At 39.5% G+C, this 21,212-nt stretch overlaps 1 protein-coding gene across 5 annotated transcripts in view; it reads left to right on the top strand.

Moving 5' to 3' along the window:
- The first annotated feature begins 427 nt into the window (after positions 1-427).
- cep170b.L (centrosomal protein 170B L homeolog) overlaps positions 428-21,212 on the top strand; it is a 58,390-nt gene continuing 37,605 nt past the window's right edge. For 2 of the 5 annotated variants that reach the window (XM_018230619.2, XM_018230625.2), the window contains exons 1-3: positions 429-782; positions 11,340-11,480; positions 16,088-16,177. In XM_018230619.2, coding sequence (XP_018086108.1) covers positions 11,376-11,480; positions 16,088-16,177 — 195 coding nt within the window. In that variant the 5' untranslated portion in view covers positions 429-782; positions 11,340-11,375. Of the gene's footprint in view, positions 783-11,339; positions 11,481-16,087; positions 16,178-21,212 lie in introns of all 5 variants that reach the window. The other 3 variants (XM_018230622.2, XM_018230620.2, XM_018230621.2) reach the window with 3 other exon arrangements.

Consider the following 21,212-nt stretch of genomic DNA (forward strand, 5'->3'; position numbering starts at 1 on the left):
TATGGGGGTCACTGACCCTGTCTAAAAAGCAAATGCTCTGTAAGGCTATACATGTATTGTTATTGCTACTTTTTTTTTTTTTTTTACTCATCTTTTCTATTCCTGGCCTCTCCTATTCATATTCCAGTCTCTTATTCAAATCAGTGCATGGTTGCTAGGGTAATTTGCACCCTAGCAACCAGACTGCTGAAATTGCAAACTGGAGAGCTGCTGAATAAAAAGCCCCAAAATACGAAAAGCAATTACAAATTGTCTCAGAATGTCACGCTCTACATTATAGTAAAAGGTAACGCACCCCATGTAAACTTTCCTAGAAGCACAGTTTATATTGTACCAGTATTGGCTCAGGTAAAATGACCGGAGTGAAGCAGATGACCAGCAGGTGGCGCGCGTTCGCTCCTCATTCCCCATTGCAGAGCAGGAATGTCACCTAGGCTGGATTTTGTACTGGAGGGGGCGGGGTTAAGACGGTGATGTCATGAACCTGTGGTGCAAGTGCAGCCGGAGAGGGGAGAGCGAGACAGGAGAGGGTGTGTAGCTTGTGCACAGGATCACCTGGGCCGGAAACCTTCACATCTGTACAAGGGGAAACGCTTCCACCGGATCCGTTCCGACCGCCTCCAGGCCGGGGGGGACCGCAGTTAGGTAGGAGGGAAGAGATGGGGATGGTGTTACCCAGAAGCAGGGGGGGCAGCTGATCATCCATTGCTTTGCGGCCTCCACCCAACACCTGCCCGTACTGATGTCACAGGGAAGGATCCGGCTCTCCCTCTGATGATCCGGTAACGTTTCTGCTTGTCCGGGATGGGCTTCTTCTGTACCCCGGGGTCTAGTGATGCGCAGGGGACACACAGCGAGGGTTAAATGGGAGAGTTACACGTGATTAACCCTTCCCTACCGGAGCGGCTGCAGTTGGGTTGGATTCCTCCCTCCCTCCCCCTCGATTGCGCTGGATAGGGATTAATGATTACACATTGGCTGAATGCTATTCGGGTTGTCGCATGCAGAGGTGGCTGTGTAGCTGGAGATTCCCTCTCCTGTCTGTTGTACATGGGGGTTACATGTCTCCTGCCTGTTGTACATGGGGGTTACATGTCTCCTGCCTGTTGTACATGGGGGTTACATGTCTCCTGTCTGTTGTACATGGGGGTTACATGTCTCCTGTCTGTTGTACATGGGGGTTACATGTCTCCTGTCTGTTGTACATGGGGGTTACATGTCTCCTGTCTGTTGTACATGGGGGTTACATGTCTCCTGTCTGTTGTACATGGGGGTTACATGTCTCCTGTCTGTTGTACATGGGGGTTACATGCTGTGGCACACATTCTGTCTGGCGCATTCAATTATACATGAGCGGCTAGTGCTGCAGGCCCTGTGCTTTCCCTTCAGACTGGGGCTGATCAGCTGTGATTTGTCTGGGCAGGAACATATTATTGCTTCTCCCAAGCTCTGTCTTGTATCCTCCTCCACCCACTGCCACACAGGCCTCTAATCTGCTGCCAAACCCAGTGTTTCTCTTTGCCGAGCCCTCATCCCCTTGCCTACAGCTCTTCCCCCTCCTATACTGGAACTAGCTGATCCACACACACTGTTTCCTGCCTCTAATCTTGCTGTGCCTTTCACTGGACTGGTGGGAGTACATTTCTTTTGCACTTCTACTTCCTGTCATAACTAGAAGGTTGGATCCTATAAACATAATTGCCTTGAGACTGCAAAGCTTGTGTTTCCAGTATGAAACCCCAGGTTGGGGATGTTTATCTTCCCTTTACAGCAGGGATGACCTGTCTTTGGCCCTCCAGCAGTGTTACACTGGGCAGTCAGGACCCATAACCACTGTTTTCTTGCTATTATTTCCTTTTCCACTTCTACTTCTCAGTGTCTTTAGCCCTTATTCCTTTAAAGAGGTTGTTCTACCTGCTAACACTTTTTTCAGTTCAGTTGGTTTCAGATAGTTCACCAGAAATAGACTTTTTTCAAATACTTTATATTGTCTACGTGTTACTGTTTTTCTATTATTGAAGTTTAAAGTTCAATTTCTCACCTTCTAAAGCAGCTCTGGGGAGGGGGGTCGCCGACCCTGTAAACTGTTCTAAATTGATACATTTATTTGATACATTTCTTATCTTTGTCTCTGCTGAGCAGAATCCCTGAATTTCATTACAGGCAGCTGTAAGGGCAAGGCCAGACGTAGTGTTTTTGCTGCGTTTTTAAAAAAAGCCAGGCATAAATACGCATAACATGCACTACCACTGAAACGAATGGAAAACGCACTATGGCAATTCACACAGGGCGCTTGCAAGCTGAAATCCGCCACAGGACGCCAGTATTGGTGTTTTTTAGCAGAAACGCCAATACGTCAGTAAACTACCAGATCTATGGGATCTGCACGTTTGAAACCACACCTTGCATAAATACGCAGCATATTTTAAATATGGCGTCCACATTCTCAATGAGAACAATGAGAAGTGCATGTTGGCAAAAGAATCCTATGTGCTGAAAAACGCATGTTGATGGTCGCATGTGGTTTCAGTAGCATATTTACGCCTGGCTGTTTTTTTTTTTTTTTTTAAAGCGCAACATAAAAACGCTGCAAAAACACCATGTCTGGCCTTGCCCTTAGAATTGATACAATATTTACTAATGCTCCAGAGATGCTACTGAAAAATGTATCAACTAAAATTGTAACAGTTTAGAGTGTTCATCTGAATTACGGAGCTGCCAGACTGAAACACCGACCATAGGAACATTCAACTTCAAACTTAGATTTTGAAAAAAACAGTAAATAATAAAAAAAAATGGAAAGAAATTGAAAAAAAGTCTTTATTTTTGGAAAACGAAAACTGACCTGAAAAAAGTGTAGATAAACAACCCCTTTAATACGCTTATTTCCCTCTACGTGCGTCTCTCCCTCCATTGCTTAATTCTCTCTTATACATAATGAGAATATGACAATGGAAAAAGCAAATGTCTGGATGAGCAAGTGGGCCTCCCGATGCATCATCACTCCAACATTTTGCTGGTGTCTCGTTGCAAATGGACCTGGTGAAGCAAGGATACAGGCCATCTCAATATGCCCCCTACATCTAAATAAAGGGGCTTTCAAACCCCTAAAAGACCAGTAGAGCTCATGTATTTGTTGTTGCTACTGGGTAGCCTTGGCTAGTGGAAATATACTGTAGCTAGCTCCTGGTAGAAGCTTAGGGTAGTCTGCTACGCCCATCTGAATGGAGATGCTGGTAGTGGTGGTTAAACAGCTGGCAGGACGCTGATTTGACACCCCTGCTGTAAAGGGAAATGTCATCTGAGCATGATGATATGTTGCAGTTGGTCTAATTCGGACTCTTTGTTATTCTGTTCATTTTTAAACTTAAATTGCCAGGCTTTACCTGAAATAAAACACTGGCCAGAGACTTTTGCTGCTTTCTGAACTTTGGGGTAACAAGACTCAAACCTAAATAAGCCTCTGTCTGGATTTCCATTTAATTCTTGTCCCCCCCCCTGTGAAATCCTAAAAACAAGCAGAGCTGGGGTACAGGGATTAGCAACATGCCAGCCTTCTACTGTATTAAACTACAACTCCCAGAATCTGATACTCAGGGGGTGCTGAGAGGTGTAGTGCAGCAGTGTCTGGTAGCTCCAACCTGGTTTAGACAGATGTTGGGACTACTGAATAAATATATCAAGTATTCAAGTATATTTGTTATTGCTATAGTGGCATCAGTGTACTTTGGGCCCTGGAAAACTTTGCTTTATTTATATTTACAATATAACTGCATCTATGCAGTCATCGACAGGAACACTACACAGAGGGAAACCTTAGACAAGTTTTGTTCTTTTCGGTTGTTAGGAAACTATCTAGTGTTTATTCCCGGCTTCTTAGCAGCAGATTGGAAGGGATGGCATGTTATATTTGGAACTAAATACAGGGTCTGAAATAAACTGTTTTATAAAGTGCATAGTGCAGTTCCTAGTTTTACAGTTTATATAACTCTATATTCGTGTAGAGTTGGACAGCACAACGTTTCAAGTCTTTACCTGGGTAAAAAACAAATTACATATGCATAAAAAAGACCAGCAACACGAGGGTTTTTTAGTGAATGAAAGAAGTTGTTATTGCATTTATAACGGTTATACATGCAATAACAACTTCTTTCATCCACTAAAAAACCCTTATATATAATCTATTTATTTTTATTTTTTTTGACATGACTTAATGACAGTGTTATATGAATATGCATGTGCTGATTTGCATTCCCCCTTTCCTTATAATACATTGCAGGAAGTTATTGCTACAAGACCCACACCTTGCTGGACAGCTACATACTGTATATAACTATATTTATGACACAGGAAACATTTGTGATATCTGCAAGGTCAGACTAGTCTTGCTTTATAAGGCCTTGTGCACATGTGCATTATAAAGTGATGTGACTTATTACATAATGCAGGATAATTGTCCCTATCAGACAGCAAAGGTTTGTGCTACATGAGTGACTTGGTACATATAGGCTCATTGACTTTTCAAGAATTTACTGAATACTGTTCCATGCTGTCAGGTTTTAAAGAAAGAACCCATTTTTTTGAGGGTGAAATATATTGGCTAATCCGACTTTAGCTTGTGTGGTGGGATTGTACTAGAGAAATGCCCTTTTGTGGGGCAGACTAGTGTTTATCTAGTTGAGATGAAAACAATTACACATTATGGCCTTGCTATTTTGTAGGCTGATCCCTTTTTGAATGAAGGTTCAATTTTTGACTGATAAGTCATTACAGCTTATAAGAGAAGAACTTCTGTAATGTCATTGCTGGAAGTTCCTGGGAGACTCGTATGGGACAGTTTGCTAGATCCAGTTTTCAGCAGTGCAGTAATTCAGTGCAGCCAGTCAGAAATTAGCTGGTATCAGTTCATTAAAATAAGAGTGATAAAAGTAAGGGCGGCCATACATGTGCTAAACAGAGGAATATTGTGGAATGGCCCAAATGAGTGAATCTAAACAGACAATACCTTATGCACGCAAGTTTTTATGTCAGGATTCACTGTACTGTGGCAAATTTGCTCTGATTGAGCAAACAAATTCCCATTTTTTTCTGTCTGAAGTGTTATCTGCCATTTGTGCTTGTGTAAGTATTGATGGCCAGCTTTCTGATGGGTAGCCCTATGTGTGGCATACTGATGGCTATGCAGGAATCCTTACTGCTAGATCAGGATCAGTTTGGGCAGCATATTATCCAAAGCTGCAAGTCACCTCAACACACACACATCATTTTTAAAAAAAAATGTATTTATGTTTTAGGGTGTCGCATTATAGTAGTTGACTTGACTTTCCCAAATTGTGACATCTGTCTCCCTATGTTGCAATGGACATGGCAAATTCACTCATAAACTTTTCCCACAATGTTTTTCATGAAATTAGCTTATAGCTCTTATAATGTGACTGGTAAGCCTATGACCATATTCTTACAAAAGAGCAGTACTGACCGCTTAGGGACCTGCTAGAGGAGCAGGCTCAGAATGGGCTAACTGAAGCCACAACCGGTGAGCAGTGTATCAATTAATGTATCAAATTGTGATGGTGATCTGCTACTCTGATACATGAGAGAGGGAAATGAAACAAATTAATTTGTAACGCTTATGAAAACACAAAGGGATTGGAAATGATTGGTATTTGAAAATGGTCTAAAAGTTATTTCAAAGTGTCCTTGTACCTAAGTATGGGAGCAGTGATTCATCTGTCAGGCACCACCTACTACTGTACATTATGGGTAAACATACATACAATGCTTTAGTTTTCCCTTGGGAATACCAGTTTCTTCTCTGTTGTTCTCCACCCTTTTGTGGTTTGGTAACAATGGCATCATGATAAGCTCATAGCAAAAAGAATGTCCGAGACACCTTACTTTCAGCATTAAGTCACTGTACTGATTAAATAACACCTTTATAGCAATCATTGTGGTAAAGAATGCACAGCATGTGTTGTCCCGTTGGATTTAAAGAAACAAGAGGTGTTACACTGATATGTAAATGTTCAGAGATATTTAAACTAAAAAGAATGTATCAGTTCATAAGGGAAGACTTTCAAAGTCAGGACCTTTGTTTAGTAGCCTAAGAGGAGCTTCATGGTGGGCATAATGTGTGTGCATGTGCAACCCCAGACTCATAGCTCCATTGGGTTTTGTTTGATAAAGTTGACATTTAGTATACATTTAGTATATTTCAGTCAACACCAGAAACTTGACTAGTATATGACATTTAGTTAAATTACTCATGTTTCCCAAAGGTAGTAATTGAAAGGATAGCCTTTTCATTTTCAAGGTCATTGTGTAGCCGATAAACACTTTATCATTATAAGCTTTGCAGAGACTCTAGGGCAAGGGTCCCCAACCTTTGAGCCACAGTCAAATGTAAAAAAAAAGCTGGAGAGCAACATAAGCTTGCTAAAAGTTTCTGGGGGTGCCAAAAGTGATTGGTTATTCTGAGCCCCTATTTGGACTTGCAGCCTGCAGGAGGCTCTGTTTGGCAGTACACATTTTTTTGTGCAACTAAAGCTAGTTAGCTTCAAGCCATGATTTCAAAAAGAAGCACCTGTTTTAAGGCCACTGGGGGAAACATCCAAGAGGTCGCACAGCATGTTTTTGTTTACGGCCTACTGGTTGGGATCACTGCTCTAGGGGTTATTTATATAATAGAAGGAAGTGTCCAAAGTCCAAAAAAGACAGCTATTTGCCATTTTTCGCCCTTTGCATACCAACTTCTAGTCTTTACAAATTGCTGTAGGTTTTTACACTTGTTTGCAGAATAAAGTACTGGCTGTCTCTCCCTTCCTGTCTAATTTGCTCCTCGTTCAGATGTACCAATCGGGGAGCAGTAAAAGAAGCAGGCCGTAATGGAGCTCCTTTATTACTGCCTGCCCTAGGTGCAGAGTGCATTAATCCCCAGGACACACATGCTTATTAGATATGCACTAATGGCCACACTTTTACACCATGGGGAAAAGTAAATAAGTCATTGTAACTTCTTTATATTACAGCAAGTTGGGCTTTTGTCCTGCATTTGAGACTTTTCTCTTCTGTTTTCAGTTTGCAAGCATCTAGCAAGTAAAATGCATTTATAGTTCTTCTTCATTGCATTTGTCTGTAGAAATAATGGGAGATAAAGGTGCATTGGCAATAAAAAAAATATTCAGCAGTGCCCACCCACCACAAGTATTTGCGCACATTAAAACCCTTCTTGCTACAGTGTGGTAAAATAACAATATGTCCTCATTTCATGTGTGCACTAGTAATAGTCTATTTACGTAAAGTGGTCGTACATGGGCAGATCCGAGCCCTTTAGTCTGAAGGTGGCCATACACTATAAGATCCGCTCATTTGACAAGGTCACCAAACGAGCGGATCTTAACCCGATGTGCCCACTAACGGCTGGGCAATATCGGATGAATCCGAACGTCAACTAGCCGATGTGCTCCTGGATCGTATAAAAAAATTAAACTTGATCGATATATGTGGCCGATTTTTGGGCTGATATCGATCGGGAGGAACCATCGGAATCCCCCACACATGGGCAGATAACCTGCCGAATCGGTCTAAAGGACCGTTATCGCCAACTTTAATCTACCCGTGTATGGCTACTCTGAGTCGGCAGCTTATCTTACAGTGTATGGGGCCCTCCAAGGGGACAAACGAACAGATATGTGGCCAAAATTCCACCAGATATGGATTGGCTAGATGTGATTTTAATGTTGGATCGAGGACGACATAGGCTCGTTAATTCAGTCCTCGTCCCAACAAACCCTATTTGGTGGGCATATAGGGGAGCAGATCCTCTTGTTTGGCAAACTTGTCAAAGGAGCAAACCTCATAATTTATGGCCACTTTTACATTGCAGTTTTCTAGTTTGTGACAATGTCTGCTTTATACATTTGTAGATAGCTTTGTACCTATCAGGTTGGATTGGTAGATAGAGACAGCAGGCTTAGTTCATGGGAGACGTTAATAGGGTTAGCTGCTGCAATCACATAATCCAAAACAGACACCATATTAGAATCAGTGCATTCTGGAGAATGTTCTTTTATTTACAAAGATAAATGTTTTGTGAAGTTAAAGGGATTCTGTCACAATTTTTATGGTGTCGTTTTTATTTCTTAATTAAGTTGTTTACACTGCAAATAATCCACTCTACCATATAAAATGTTGTTCTTGAACCAACAAGTATATATTATTTTAGTTGTAATGTAATCTTGTGCTTTCTGAAAGAGCCAGAACTTCATGATGGAACTGCTTTCAGACAGGCTATTGTTTTTCCTACACAATGTAACTGGAGGAGTTACAGTGGGACTTGGATTTTTACTATTGAGTGCTTTTCTCTACCAGGGAGCTGTTCTCTTGTGTCAGGACGCTGTTATCTTGTTTTGATATAAGGCTGTTGTGGGGGGGGGTGATATCACTCCAACTTGCAGTGCAACTGTAAAGAGTGACTGAAGATTATCATAGCACAAATCACATGACTGGGGGCACTTGGAAAACTGCCAACATTTATATCCCCATGTCAGATTTCAAAATGAAATATAAACAAAATCTGGTTGCTCTTTTGAAAAGATGGGTTTCAGTGCCAAATTATTAATGAGAACTAACCCCCCCCCAATAAGAAAAGCCCCATCCACAAACCTAGATAGTCCCCCCCCTCCCTGCTTCCTCCAAGCAGAACACATTCTTCCAAAGAGTGTTCCTGAATATTATGCTCATGTATCCATGCAGAGTAGCACAGCGGAACTCATGGGCATCATCTTCCGCATCTTTGGTCTTTTTCTGTAAGGGACCGCCAACACCAAGCTATTTGGTTCGTGCTCACTTTTACTTACCTCTCGGCGTGGATTCTGTCCAGAGGAGTTCATGGCAGCCATCTTCTTCTCTTCGGTTATCTTTGTAAAGTAAGTGCCGTATCGGCGCATGTACAGTTGGAGCAATTTTCTGTTTCTGATAACTGCGCATGCGCCGAAAGTCATGGAAATTGCCAAAGAGCCGCTCTCATTATGAAGATTACCGAAGAGCCGGAAGATGGCTGCCGTGAACTCCGCTGGACAGAATCTGCAACAAGGTGTAAGTAAAGAGGGGCATTTGCACGGGGTAGCAGCTAGGCTGGAGGGGAGGAGGGAGGGGGCTCTATGTAGGGTAGGGGTATTTTTACTTTAGGGTTGAATTCTCCTTTAAAATGTTTGTGATAAGGAGAGATACAATATAATTCTGCAGTAGAAATGTTATTTGGTTTCTAATTTAAATAAGATGTTAAGCTCAAAGATTTGAATGTATCTCTATCTCTGTTCTGTTTTTAGATCAATGGTTCGGTATATGTTGGGTTTGGGTTGGATTTTATAAGGATTTATGTTGTAATTGATTATATTGATGTTAATATTTAAGAGTGACTATATTCACTTACTCTCTGCAGTCAAGTTGCAGCAAAGGTGCACATCACACATGATGAATGATGGCAAGAAAATGACCCCTATTAATTTTCTTGGCCTTGTTACCTTTTGAATTCTGTCACATGCCTTGTGGAAGATATTAATTTGTGCTGCTTGTGCTTATTTGGTAGCACATTTACCTTCCTTATTAAAACTCATTTGTATCCTTTTGGTTTAAGCGGAATTACAAGAAACCGTTTGTTTCTTGTTTCTATGTTCAAAAAAAACTTTCTTTATTCAATGCTCAGTACCTTTATTCATTGTGCCACTCGTTTCTTGACACCCGTCTTGTCTTGTTTTGACATCGTTGACACATAAAACCGTTTTTGCATCATTTATCAAACATCTGTTTTTGAGTACCAAACACACTTTTCTATAGAAATCTCTTTTAATTAAAGGGAATGATTGCAAAAATTTAAATTTAAAATAAGCTTCATTCTTACCTGTTTCAGAAATAATTTCCTGTTTCTGAAATAATTCTTACCTGTTTCTGAAATAATTAAGTATCTTTCAGTATATCCTTTGTCAGCATTTGTCTCTCTTCATACTCTTTTCATGCAGGAGTTGGGTGTCGGATTTTTAATTTAGATCCAATATATGTTTTTAGTTGTACTCCCTTTTCTAGCAGATGTAATGGCAGCAGACTTACTCTCTGACTCTCACTTTGTTTTTTGTTTTTTTTGCATAATACATGCATGTATTTTCTCCCAGCTCATCCATCATAGAAAGCATTGCTGGCCCATAGGCAAATCATATGGCATTTATACAGAATGAAGTTTTGCCTTGGATAATGAGCAGTCAAATGCTCAAATTTGAAAGTAGCCAATGTTTGGCTAAACTGCATTTACTTTCTTTCTTCTGATGTTGCAGTTCAGTCATACAAAACGTTAAGGTACAAAGACAAAACCACCTCCTCCACAAACAGCCCTATGGGGCTACATTATTTAAAACTCTATATTCTTACAGCTTGGGCTATAGGCAGTGACATTGGAACACACAAGTAAATGTGCTTTCCACTGTAATCTTCTCAATAAATATGTTGAATAAAATGTAATTTTATTTTTGGTTCTGTCAACTTAATTTTTTTGAGTTAGAGTTTTATTTTATGGGGTGGTTCACCTTTAAGTTAACTTTTAGTATGTTATAGATTTGCCAGTTCTAGGCACTGACCCATCTATTAAAACAAATGCATCGTTATTGCTAATTTGTATTACTCCTCTTTCTATTCAGGCCTCTCCTATCCATATTCCAGTCTCTTATTCAAATCAATGTTTGGTTGCTAGGGGAATTTGCACCCTAGCAACCAAATGGCTGTTATTGCAAGCTCTAATAATAAAAAATTAAAACCAATTGCAAATTGTCTCAGAATATTTACTCTCATTACATCATACTAAAAGTTAATTTAAAAGTGAGCAACCCCTTTAAAAAGTTAGAAAGTTAACCGTTAAAACAGTAGAAACACATATTATTGGCAGTGAGGTGGAATTTAGTTATTCTTGATGGTTTAGGGTTATGGCACATGGTAATTTTCTCTGCCAGAATATTTCATCCAGCTACAGTAAAGCTGTTATATGACTATAGAGTTTTAACAATAAAAAATGTATGTGATTATAATTGCCACCCTTTCTGGAAAAAATATTGTCATTATTATATTTCTTCTTCTTTCCTATTATTGATACTGGCATCAAGTAAAAATAAAATTTCCAGTAGACAACTCCATGTAGAATGGAGATGTGATATCAACAGTACATAGTCGAATGAGGCGCTGTAGGAATTTGATGTTACTATATTTTTACTTTTCTTGTAAAGAAACTTTCTGTGGAATATATTATCATTTGTTTAACGACTGTCTTAATGTTGTTATTTTTCTTTCGTTTATAGGATGTTTTATCAGTAGTTTCTCAACCAAAGAACAAGATGAGTGTCACATCATGGTTCCTCGTCAGCAGCTCTGGCACACGCCATCGGCTGCCACGGGAAATGATCTTTGTTGGACGGGAGGATTGTGAGCTTATGCTTCAGGTAAATCCCTGCTTAATTCTTTAGATTATTCAATGTCAAGGTTATTCTTCTCTTCTTGTCACACGTGGCTTGTAATTCTTAGAATAGATTAATGGAAGTAAATAGGGCCCCAGGGTGTTTGGGTCACTAAGAAGTTTTAAGTTTGAATAATAATTTGCAACCTGTTTAGCCAAATTTTATATAGTATGCTTTAACTTGATAGGATCATTCTAATATGGCATTGCTAGGATTTGCACCTTCATCTTAAATCACCAGCATATACCCCCAGTGCATAAGTCTGGTGTTTAAAGACTGACTGGTCAGGTACTCTAACTTATTCAATATATTGTGTGTGTTGGGGTGTGGCTGTTTAGGAAAACGATTTTGCTTTTATCCTTTCTATTCTATTAGGATAGGGGAATCATTTTCAGAAACACTAGGGGGCACATTTACTTAGCTCGAGTGAAGGAATAGAATAAAAAAAACTTCGAATTTCGAATGTTTTTTTGGCTACTTCGACCATCAAATTGGCTACTTCGACCTTCGACTACGACTTAGAATCGAACGATTCAAACTAAAAATCATTCGACTATTCAATAGTCGAAGTACTGTCTCTTTAAAAAAAAAACTTCGACCCCCTACTTCGCCACCTAAAACCTACCGAACCTCAATGTTAGCCTATGGGGGAGGTCCCCATAGGGCATAGGCCTTCTAAGCTTTTTTTGGTCGTAGAAAAATCGTTTGATCGGTGGATTAAAATCCTTCGAATCGTTCGATTTTACATTCGAACAACACAACGAATTGCGGTAAATCCTTTGACTTCGATATTCGAAGTCGAATGATTTAACTTCGACAATCGAATATCGAGGGTTAATTAACCCTCTATATTCATCCCTATGTAAATCTGCCTCTGTGACTATACAAAGATGGATGTTTGAGGAAATTTGAAATCTGCAATTATGGAATAGAATTGAAAATAAGAAATCTTTGCAGAAATACAGGAGTGGTGGCAGATTTTTAGAATTAATCACAGATTCAGAGTTTTGCATCAGGGTGGTGGCATATGGAGTGTGTTTGGTGACTAAGAACTTTACAGTGTACTAAAGGATGACTGCCAAGTAACCCAAGAGTAGGGCTTAAAGAATGTGATATATCATTCCAAAATTCATGAGTGTGTCTTTTAAAAGTGCATTATTATTAATGTATATTTGCACACTTAAACCTCAAAAATATTAACAGAAGGATTCCAGTGGTATTGAAAACTAAAATAGTTACTGTAGTTGTACAGCCATGTAACAATATATACGTTTAAGCAGTACTTAACAAATATTTGAACTTGCAGCTCTGCTTCCCTCCCCCCTTCCCATTCTGTGCAGAAGCCAACTCATCAAGTGTGTAGGAAAAATGTAATGCATGGAAACTTTTTTTCAGAGGTTTGTGAAGTTTAACAAAAGCTCTGCTGGACGTGTTTAATTTGTCAGTATTTCTCTGTCATTAACTTTTCTTATGTGCACTGCCTATTCCCTTGGGCAGCTTTATATACTACAGGTATGGGATCCATTATCTTGAAAGCTCTGAATTACGGGAAGGCCATCTTCCATAGACTCCATTATAATCAAATAATTCAAAATTTTAAAAATGATTTCCCTTTTCTCTGTAATAATAAAACAGTACCTTTTACTTGATCCCAAATATAATCAATAATTTTTTAAGGCAAAGCTATTTTATTAAGTTTAACTATTTTAGTAGACTTAAAGAAGGAAAGTGCTTTTATGCTTGGGAGTGCCAAAGTTATGCACCCCCAGTGAATTGTATTTACTTACCTGACTCCGGGTCGGTGCTCCTTTCAGCAGAAAACTGCCCCGGCCTGTAGTTCTCCAAGCGAGCACCATGGATCGATCGTCTGCATGCTTCTTCCATCAGCTCACAGCTGCACATACACAGTAAAAAAGAGTGAAGAAAGCTGGGTATTACGTTCTACTGCGGATGTGTCTGCCCTGGGAAATTTGAAAATCGAAGGAGCAAAGAAGACGATCTCTCTGTGGTACTCGCTGGAAGAATCTAGGGTCAGTGCAGTTTTCTGCTGAGTGTCTGGTAAGTAAATAAAACCACTTGGGTGTGGCACCCCCAAGTATAAATTACTTTCCTTCTCCTTTTAAGGTTTGGAGACTAAATTACAGACAGATCCCGTATCCGGAAAACCCCAGGTCACAAGCATTCTGGATAACAGGTCCCATTAGGAAGCAACAATATCACACACACAAAGAACACAGGCATACAGAGATAGAATGCTAATTTCATAGAGTTTATTAATGTAACAAGGTGTGCTCCGATATGCTGCAACTACAAATGGTTTAGGGCGTGTACAGAAGGTGCTTTGTGTTGAGTCCAGCAGACAGAAACCCTGTACAGTGCATGAAACGTTTGACTGATGGAAGCATGTCAGACAGACAAAGATCAAGCATGATGTGGTTGACGCAGGTACCTGTATTCATACTATCACAATGTAATGTGTAGAACTGGCATCCTGCACTTCCACTGTATGCTTAAACTTTTAGTGGCTTTTAGAGGGAGCACACACTCTATACCTGCTCTTTTTATAGATAAGTTTAGATCCCTTGAGGATTTGTAGGCAAAACATAATGGAAAATCCCCGAACAATGATAGCTGTAAACAGTACTATTTAGTCTCCTAGGCTCATGGTACATGTATTTGTGGTCGCCTTAGTCCTCTGTGGATGAACTTCAGCAATAAAAACACGCATATCTACAGCTAAGCCCCTTTCACTGGGATAGAAAATGCACTGGTTATGGCAAATGATTTTGCTGGTAGGTGGGATAAAACTGACCTTTGTATTCCAAAGCAATACTTGTCTACTGCCAACAGGCCTGGACTGGCAATCTGTGGGTTCTGGCAAATGCCAGAGGGGCTGCTATAAGGTGCCATAGAAAGTCAGTATTTAGTGGGCTGGTGGGGGCTGTTTGGGCCTGACTGCCAACACCATCTGCATGATCGAGCTCATAAGGCTAATATACTATTTGATTGAGTCCTATGAGCATGTTGCACCTATAGGTTCCTGATGTTACACCAGTTGAAATGTTTGCGATGGAGGGGTGTATACACAGAGTTATGTTACTTGTTTTGTTCATATGCCAATTCTTCTCTAGCTGGGGCAATTTTTGCCAATATAATTGCAGTAATCTGAGTAACTCCAGTACCTGGAACAGAATTTTGCATCTGCCATCTGAGGTTGACACAATTGAATTGAATTCTGGAATTGTTTTTTTGCTTTGTTTCTAAAACAACTTATAAACAGTGAGTTGTAAAGAATTCAATATACATTCAGTATAGCTTTAAGTAACATCTTATCAGAAATACGTAGATAAAGAATCGGAGACCCATCAAATTATACATATTCTTCTTATATGGCAAGGTCACTAAATGAGAGGATGTTTGCTTGATCTTTGGTGAAACCATGCTAAAAATGATTGAATCACACAAGAGTCCATCGGGAGGGGGTCACATCTACTGCCTGATGTTGTTCTTGCTTGACAGGATTTTACAGCTTCTCCAAGCGGATATTAGTCAGGGGTGATGTTGTTTGGGTAATAAGACGCTTAATTTGTTAAGAGCGAAATAGTTGCAATAAACTCAAATTTAGGCTTTGAACCTGTAGCCTTCCAGATGATGGTGAACTACAACTCCTAGAGTCCTGATCACAGATGAAGATGCTGGTGTGTAGTTGACTAGCACCCTGGAGGGCTGCAGCTTGCTCCATTTTATAAATCACTTAGGGTTCATTTATAAACACTGGGCAAATAACAACCAATCCGTAACTGCCTTCAGGCAGCTGCAGGTTGAACAATGAAAGCAGACATTTGATAGGTTGTTATGGGTTACTGCACAGATGCACATTTGCACAGTGTTTATAAATAAGCCTCGCTAGCTTTCTCAGATCATCCACTCAGCACTCCAAACCTCCTGTTTTCATTTTATACATTCAAATCGATATCTCTTTGTTCCTTATTGTGTAGATATAATTTAGGATGGAGATATGATTAATAATATTGGTACCAGTCTAATGTAATATGTTCCCAAGTTTGCCAGTAATACCGTAAGAGAAAGCAAACATCCCGGCTTGCTAAGACTTGGTCTCTACCCGGTAACGTGATCATTTCTCCCACTCGCAGAATTATATTTTCTTTCATTGTGTAAGAAAAGAAGAAAAAAAAAACAAAAAACAAAACCGGAGTCACCCTCAATGTGAATAGTGGTTCTTTAACTTTAGGAAGGATACAGCTACAAATTTGATACTGCTGTAAGGCCGAGGTTAAAATCAAAGGAGATTTTCACCTTATTTGTTCTACATGTGGTAATTAAAGCAAATTTCCAGTTGTTTATTTCAATTAGTTTTTTTGTTTTTTTTTAAAAAAAAAAGAAGATTCATATTTATCTTTATCACACATAAGATATACTGTAGATAAACTGAATTTTCCTGCATAAAAAATGAAGCAGGTGATTCACAGGGAAATTGAATGGATGAATATGGGGTAGATGAAACAGATGTGTGTCTCCTTTGTGTGCTGCTTACTGTAGCCATTGAATTATAGATCTGTGTGTTCTTTTAGTCCCGCAGTGTGGATAAGCAGCATGCTGTAATCAACTACGACAGTGATAAAGATGAGCATCGTGTCAAGGACCTTGGGAGTTTAAATGGGGTAAGAACCTAACCTAATTTTTATCGACAACCAAAATTATTCTTTGTTTCTCTAGTATAGGTAAATCTAAAACAACTGGACATGCTGAGTAATCATTGAAGAGGTTTCACTACTCATCCGAGCAGCTTCTTCAGTTCAACTGGTGTGAAGAAGCTGCTCGGATGAGTAGTGAAATGTCTTCAATTATTACTCAGCAAGTCCAGTTGTTTTATAATTACCTAAACTAGATATACCATGACCTGGATGAATGCAAATCCTCAGTCATATTCTTTGTTTCATTTAAATGATTTCAAATAATGCATATCTTAGTAGCTAGTTGCTGTAGTAAACTTAAAACTATGTGACTAATGTTCATTCAATTCCAACTATTGCAAAACGACATCCATTAAACCATTAAATAGGTGCTGGAAGCTGCTGTTCTGAAACAGTTGGGGTGAACCATTGAAATCTGCAGAAATTCCCCCTTATGATGTGGGATGGGATTCTGGTGTCTGTTAAACAGTCTGCTCCCAACTCATTCCTCTTTCCATACAGACAACTTTCTTTAGCTCATTATTACTCATATTATAACCCTTCACACTCTATTGCTGACAACACAACTGGAGTTTTAGGGGGTGGATAGGAAATTGGAATATTGAAATTGCTTATTATTTAAGCAAAGGTTAAAACAAGCTAATGTTCTATATTCGTTACCTGCTTCACATGGTTGGTAAATAGTGAAGCTTTTTTACAGCTCTTGTACTAAATGAATTTGCATTTTCATTGTTTTCCCTCCAGTATTGCTTTAATTTGAAGTGTAGAGAAGAAAACTCCCTATTGCTATAGGCACCCTGGGTAATCTCCAGAAATGAGAATTTACAGAGATAAAGACCAATGTGACTGTTGGAAAAGAAGGTACAATGGGAGCAATAACTGAGCTCTGTGTAAACAGAAGGAATGCATTTCACTGTTTGAGATTGTGCTCATGAGAGATCCAAATGGAACGATCAGTAGAAGGGGAATAAATGCCTAAATCACTAAATTGCATATCACCCTGGACATAAGAGATATGATGGGATGTGTATTGTCTTATTCTGCCAGGACCCAGAGAGCTGGATGCAGGGTGGGTCAAGTTTCAAGACGAGTGGGAGCATAGAAGTAATGCAGTGGGTGGACAGGATACAAGTGTTTAGGGGAAGGTTAAAAGGATTAGTTATGAGAGTTCACAAAGAGGACTAAGCTAGAAGGCATTTCGATATTAGCCCTGCAAAACACTTGTATATTTCATCCCTTTATAATGTGCCAAGACTTTTTTGCAGCTCTGTATAATAAAAAAGGAACAATAAGGATGCAAGGAGTAGTGTGAAGCAGACTGGAACAAATGGTCAGGGGGCCCTGCTCGGGAAACATTCTATCTCTGGGAGGCACAGGAGTAGTGTTTATCTTGACTGCTTGCTTATGTTATTGCCATGTATCCCAAAACCTAGTTACAAAGAACTAAATTGCAGCCAGTCTGACCTAGCTTGGGCACAGCACCAACCGGCAACCAGTCAGAGCATTAGTCAGTTCTCGATGCTTAAACGAACAGTAACATCAAGAAATGAAAGTGTTTTAAAGTAATACAAATATAATGCAGTGTTGCCCTTCACTGGTAAAACTGCCGTGTTTGCTTCAGAAACATTACTTTTGTTTATATAAAAAAGCTGCTGTGTAGCAATGGGGGCAGCCATTCGTAGGAGAAAAGGCTCAGGTTACACAACAGATAGCAATTAAGCTCTGTAGAACTAAATGGTGTTATCTGTTATTCACTATTTAACCTGTGCCATATAGTTTTTTTTTCAATTTCCACCATTGCTTCACAGCAGCTTGTTTATATGAGCTGTAGTAGTGTTTCTGAAGCAAACCGATCAGTTTTGCCAGTGCAGGGCAACCGTACATGATATTTTCATAAGTTTAAAGCATCTTAAGTTTTTGTTGTTACTGTTCCTTTAAACAGCTTGAGACCAATCACAGCTCTAGTATATTCACAGTTCAACTATTAATAGAGCCACCAGCCCTTTACATTAGGCACAGCAGAGAAACGATATGAAACCCATATTAACATTTATTTTATTGTACATGCCAATATGCAGCTTTGTTATTTTTAATTTATGTCTGTTATTGGTTATATATTTCCATTCTACACTCCAATCTGAAATGCAAAATGCAACCTGGTTGCCGGGCCTACTGACCTAGCACCTGGAGAGCAGATTGAGTTGAGACCATGTTTTTCTTTTGCCACTTACACAAAGCAAGGTATGATTGCCAGGGTGACAACAATGTGATGATTGTGTGTGTGTGTATATTTATTACCATATTAATGGTTATATCTAATCAAATAAATTTTATTAAATTGCACATTTGGGTGCAATTTTTAGCGTGTCACCTTGTATTCACACAGCTTTTTCTGCAATGCCAGTGTAATTGTGGCTGCAAAGCAGAGATGGCCCTGAGGCTGATGTGCTTAAATGCACAAAGATTAATGTGCTCTTCAACATGAATGTACCCAATTGTGCTGAAAATCATTAGTATTAAAAAGATGTTTCTGGCATTTGCCATGAAAATGTCATCTGCACCCTATTCTTTTGGTGCTAGTGTATCAATTATAATGGGCTGCTGTGGGAACCCTGGAGCTGTCGCCGCCCTCAAGGTGCCAGTAGCTTCACAATTCCTCTGCATCAATAGGCACACTTTGCACTTTGGCAAGAGTTGTTGGAACAGATCCAATGGCACCGAGTTTAACTTGTCAATTTGCACAACAACTGCAACAAACTTTGCAACCTCACCTTTGCAGGTCTTGGTTTAGCATCTGTGTGTATTTATATTATGCAAGTTTATTACATTGCCTTCATGTATTTTATAGTCTGGGAGGGATTCTTCACACGATGACACAGTGTTGTGTAAGTGCTTGTACACACTGTAACAGATCCAAAACTAGGAATGTTTTGTGAGTCAGCTTTAACTCACTGCAGCTTATACTCCGCAGAACAATTCTATAAATCTTTCAAGTGTTGGGGGAAAAAAATGACTGCAGTCACTTAAAGGGCTAAGGCTTATAGCACACACAACATTTAAAGGAGAACTAAACCCTAAAAATGAATGGCTAGAAATGCCATATTTTAAATATTGAACTTACTGAACCAGCCTAATGGTTGATCATCTCTATAGTAAGAAAGATCCAAGCCTTCAAAGTTTCCCATATTGGATTCAGTCTGTAGTTTCAGGTTCTCAATAGCAGCAATGATCCAGGGCTTCAAACTAGTCGTAGGGAATCACCATCTTGGAAAGTGTCTGCGACACTTGCATGCTCAGTGGGCTCTGAGCAGCTGTTGAGAAGGTAAGCTAAGTGTCGTCGCAAATTATCAAGCAGAAAATGAGGTTGGCCTGTAACATAATCTGATGCTACAGGGTTGATTATTAAACTCTGAGCGAATTATGCTAATGTCTAAGCTTCCATGTTTACTAATCACCATATATTGTGACATTTATATGATATGTATTCAGTATCTTGCATGTCAGTCCCTAAGCTCAGTTAGTGACAGCAGCACAGAGCATGTGCAGTGAATCAGCAGAAAAGAATATGGAGAGCTACAGGGGCATATTTGGAGGGATAGATAGGGTTGCCACCTTTTCTGGAAAAAAATACCGCCCTTCCTATATATTTATCTTTTTTCCCTATTAATAATATTGGGATCAGCCATCATTTTTACCGGCCAGGCCGGTAAAATACCGGCCAAGTAGCAACCCTAGGGACAGATTTTACTGTTAAAGGGCTGTGGTTGCCTTGGACTGGTATAGAAGCCCAAAACATAGCGTACGTAAATATCTGACCTATTTGTTTAGTTAGGTTTTAGTTCTCCTTTAAATGCCTGAACCAAGCCTTACCACCTGGTGTTGCATATAAAGTAATTCGTATTGATACTGAAAGTACAGGAAGATTTCTATTATAGTCAGTGACAGGAATCAGAGCAGGGTCTGGACGAATCTCCACCTTGATTTAACCACCCATACCATGAGCGTATTATGGTATCATAATAATCAATCATATGTTTAAAATAAATTTTAAAAAGATGCAAAGAAATGCAAACTGCCCATAAATCATAAATCATCAGTGAATAATTGTGTGGGGGGCACTAAATAGAAGTGATCTCCAAATATATGTATTTTCTAAGATTACAGCTTTTATTTGTTAGACCATGGAATAATCTCTGACTGTAACTGTTTACCATATGACCTCTAGAAGTCTCTGAAAGATCTTGCAATGATCTCCTAATCCTGCAATTAACTATATATTGCTTTAAAAGCACTGGCCATGTGCAGAACTAGAACCTTCTGTACTGAAGTCCTTGTGACTCATGCCATTCAGAGGCTTACAGGCACTGTTCACATGCAGGTTATTGTGATAGGAAGCAGTGTGTAAAATATCTCTCATTCATGCACTCATGTAAATTACATCACTCACTGTAACATATTCATTTAACTAAAACTAATTCCCTTGCATTCACCACTATTTCTTAGCAGACCCAACTTCCTGTCCCGAAAGTGAGATTTTTTCATTTCATTATCTTTAAAAATTGGACAAAAGAATTGACTTGTTTCTTTTCCGTCAAATGCAAAATACGTGCTCCTTAGCTGGTGCAAAGTTTTGGCTCTGCCTAATTCATTTGTAGCTGATTGCAAATCTTGTCGACATTATACCGAATGGTTTATATTGGCCCAGATTGAGAGATGTCTCCAGGGACAGAGTCATTTTCCCCAGTTTGGACTATCTGCTGGCATCTGCATTACATGGAGCTAACTAATCACTCTTCCTTTAAGGCAATGTGCATGATCTTGTTGCTATTCCTTTATCACTTTTACTGAATATGCTAACAATTCTCATGTTAATAGGTAACATGCTGCAAGAACAAAGGGTTGTAAGCAAGGAGAGGCAGAACTAGCCTTTCCAGTGCAGTGGAAGTTCTATAACCTTATACTGTATCTGAACTAGTAATTCCCTCCAGTTCCCAGACTACAA

Source organism: Xenopus laevis, chromosome 8L (genome assembly GCF_017654675.1).
Source record: "Xenopus laevis strain J_2021 chromosome 8L, Xenopus_laevis_v10.1, whole genome shotgun sequence".
NCBI lineage: Eukaryota > Metazoa > Chordata > Amphibia > Anura > Pipidae > Xenopus > Xenopus laevis.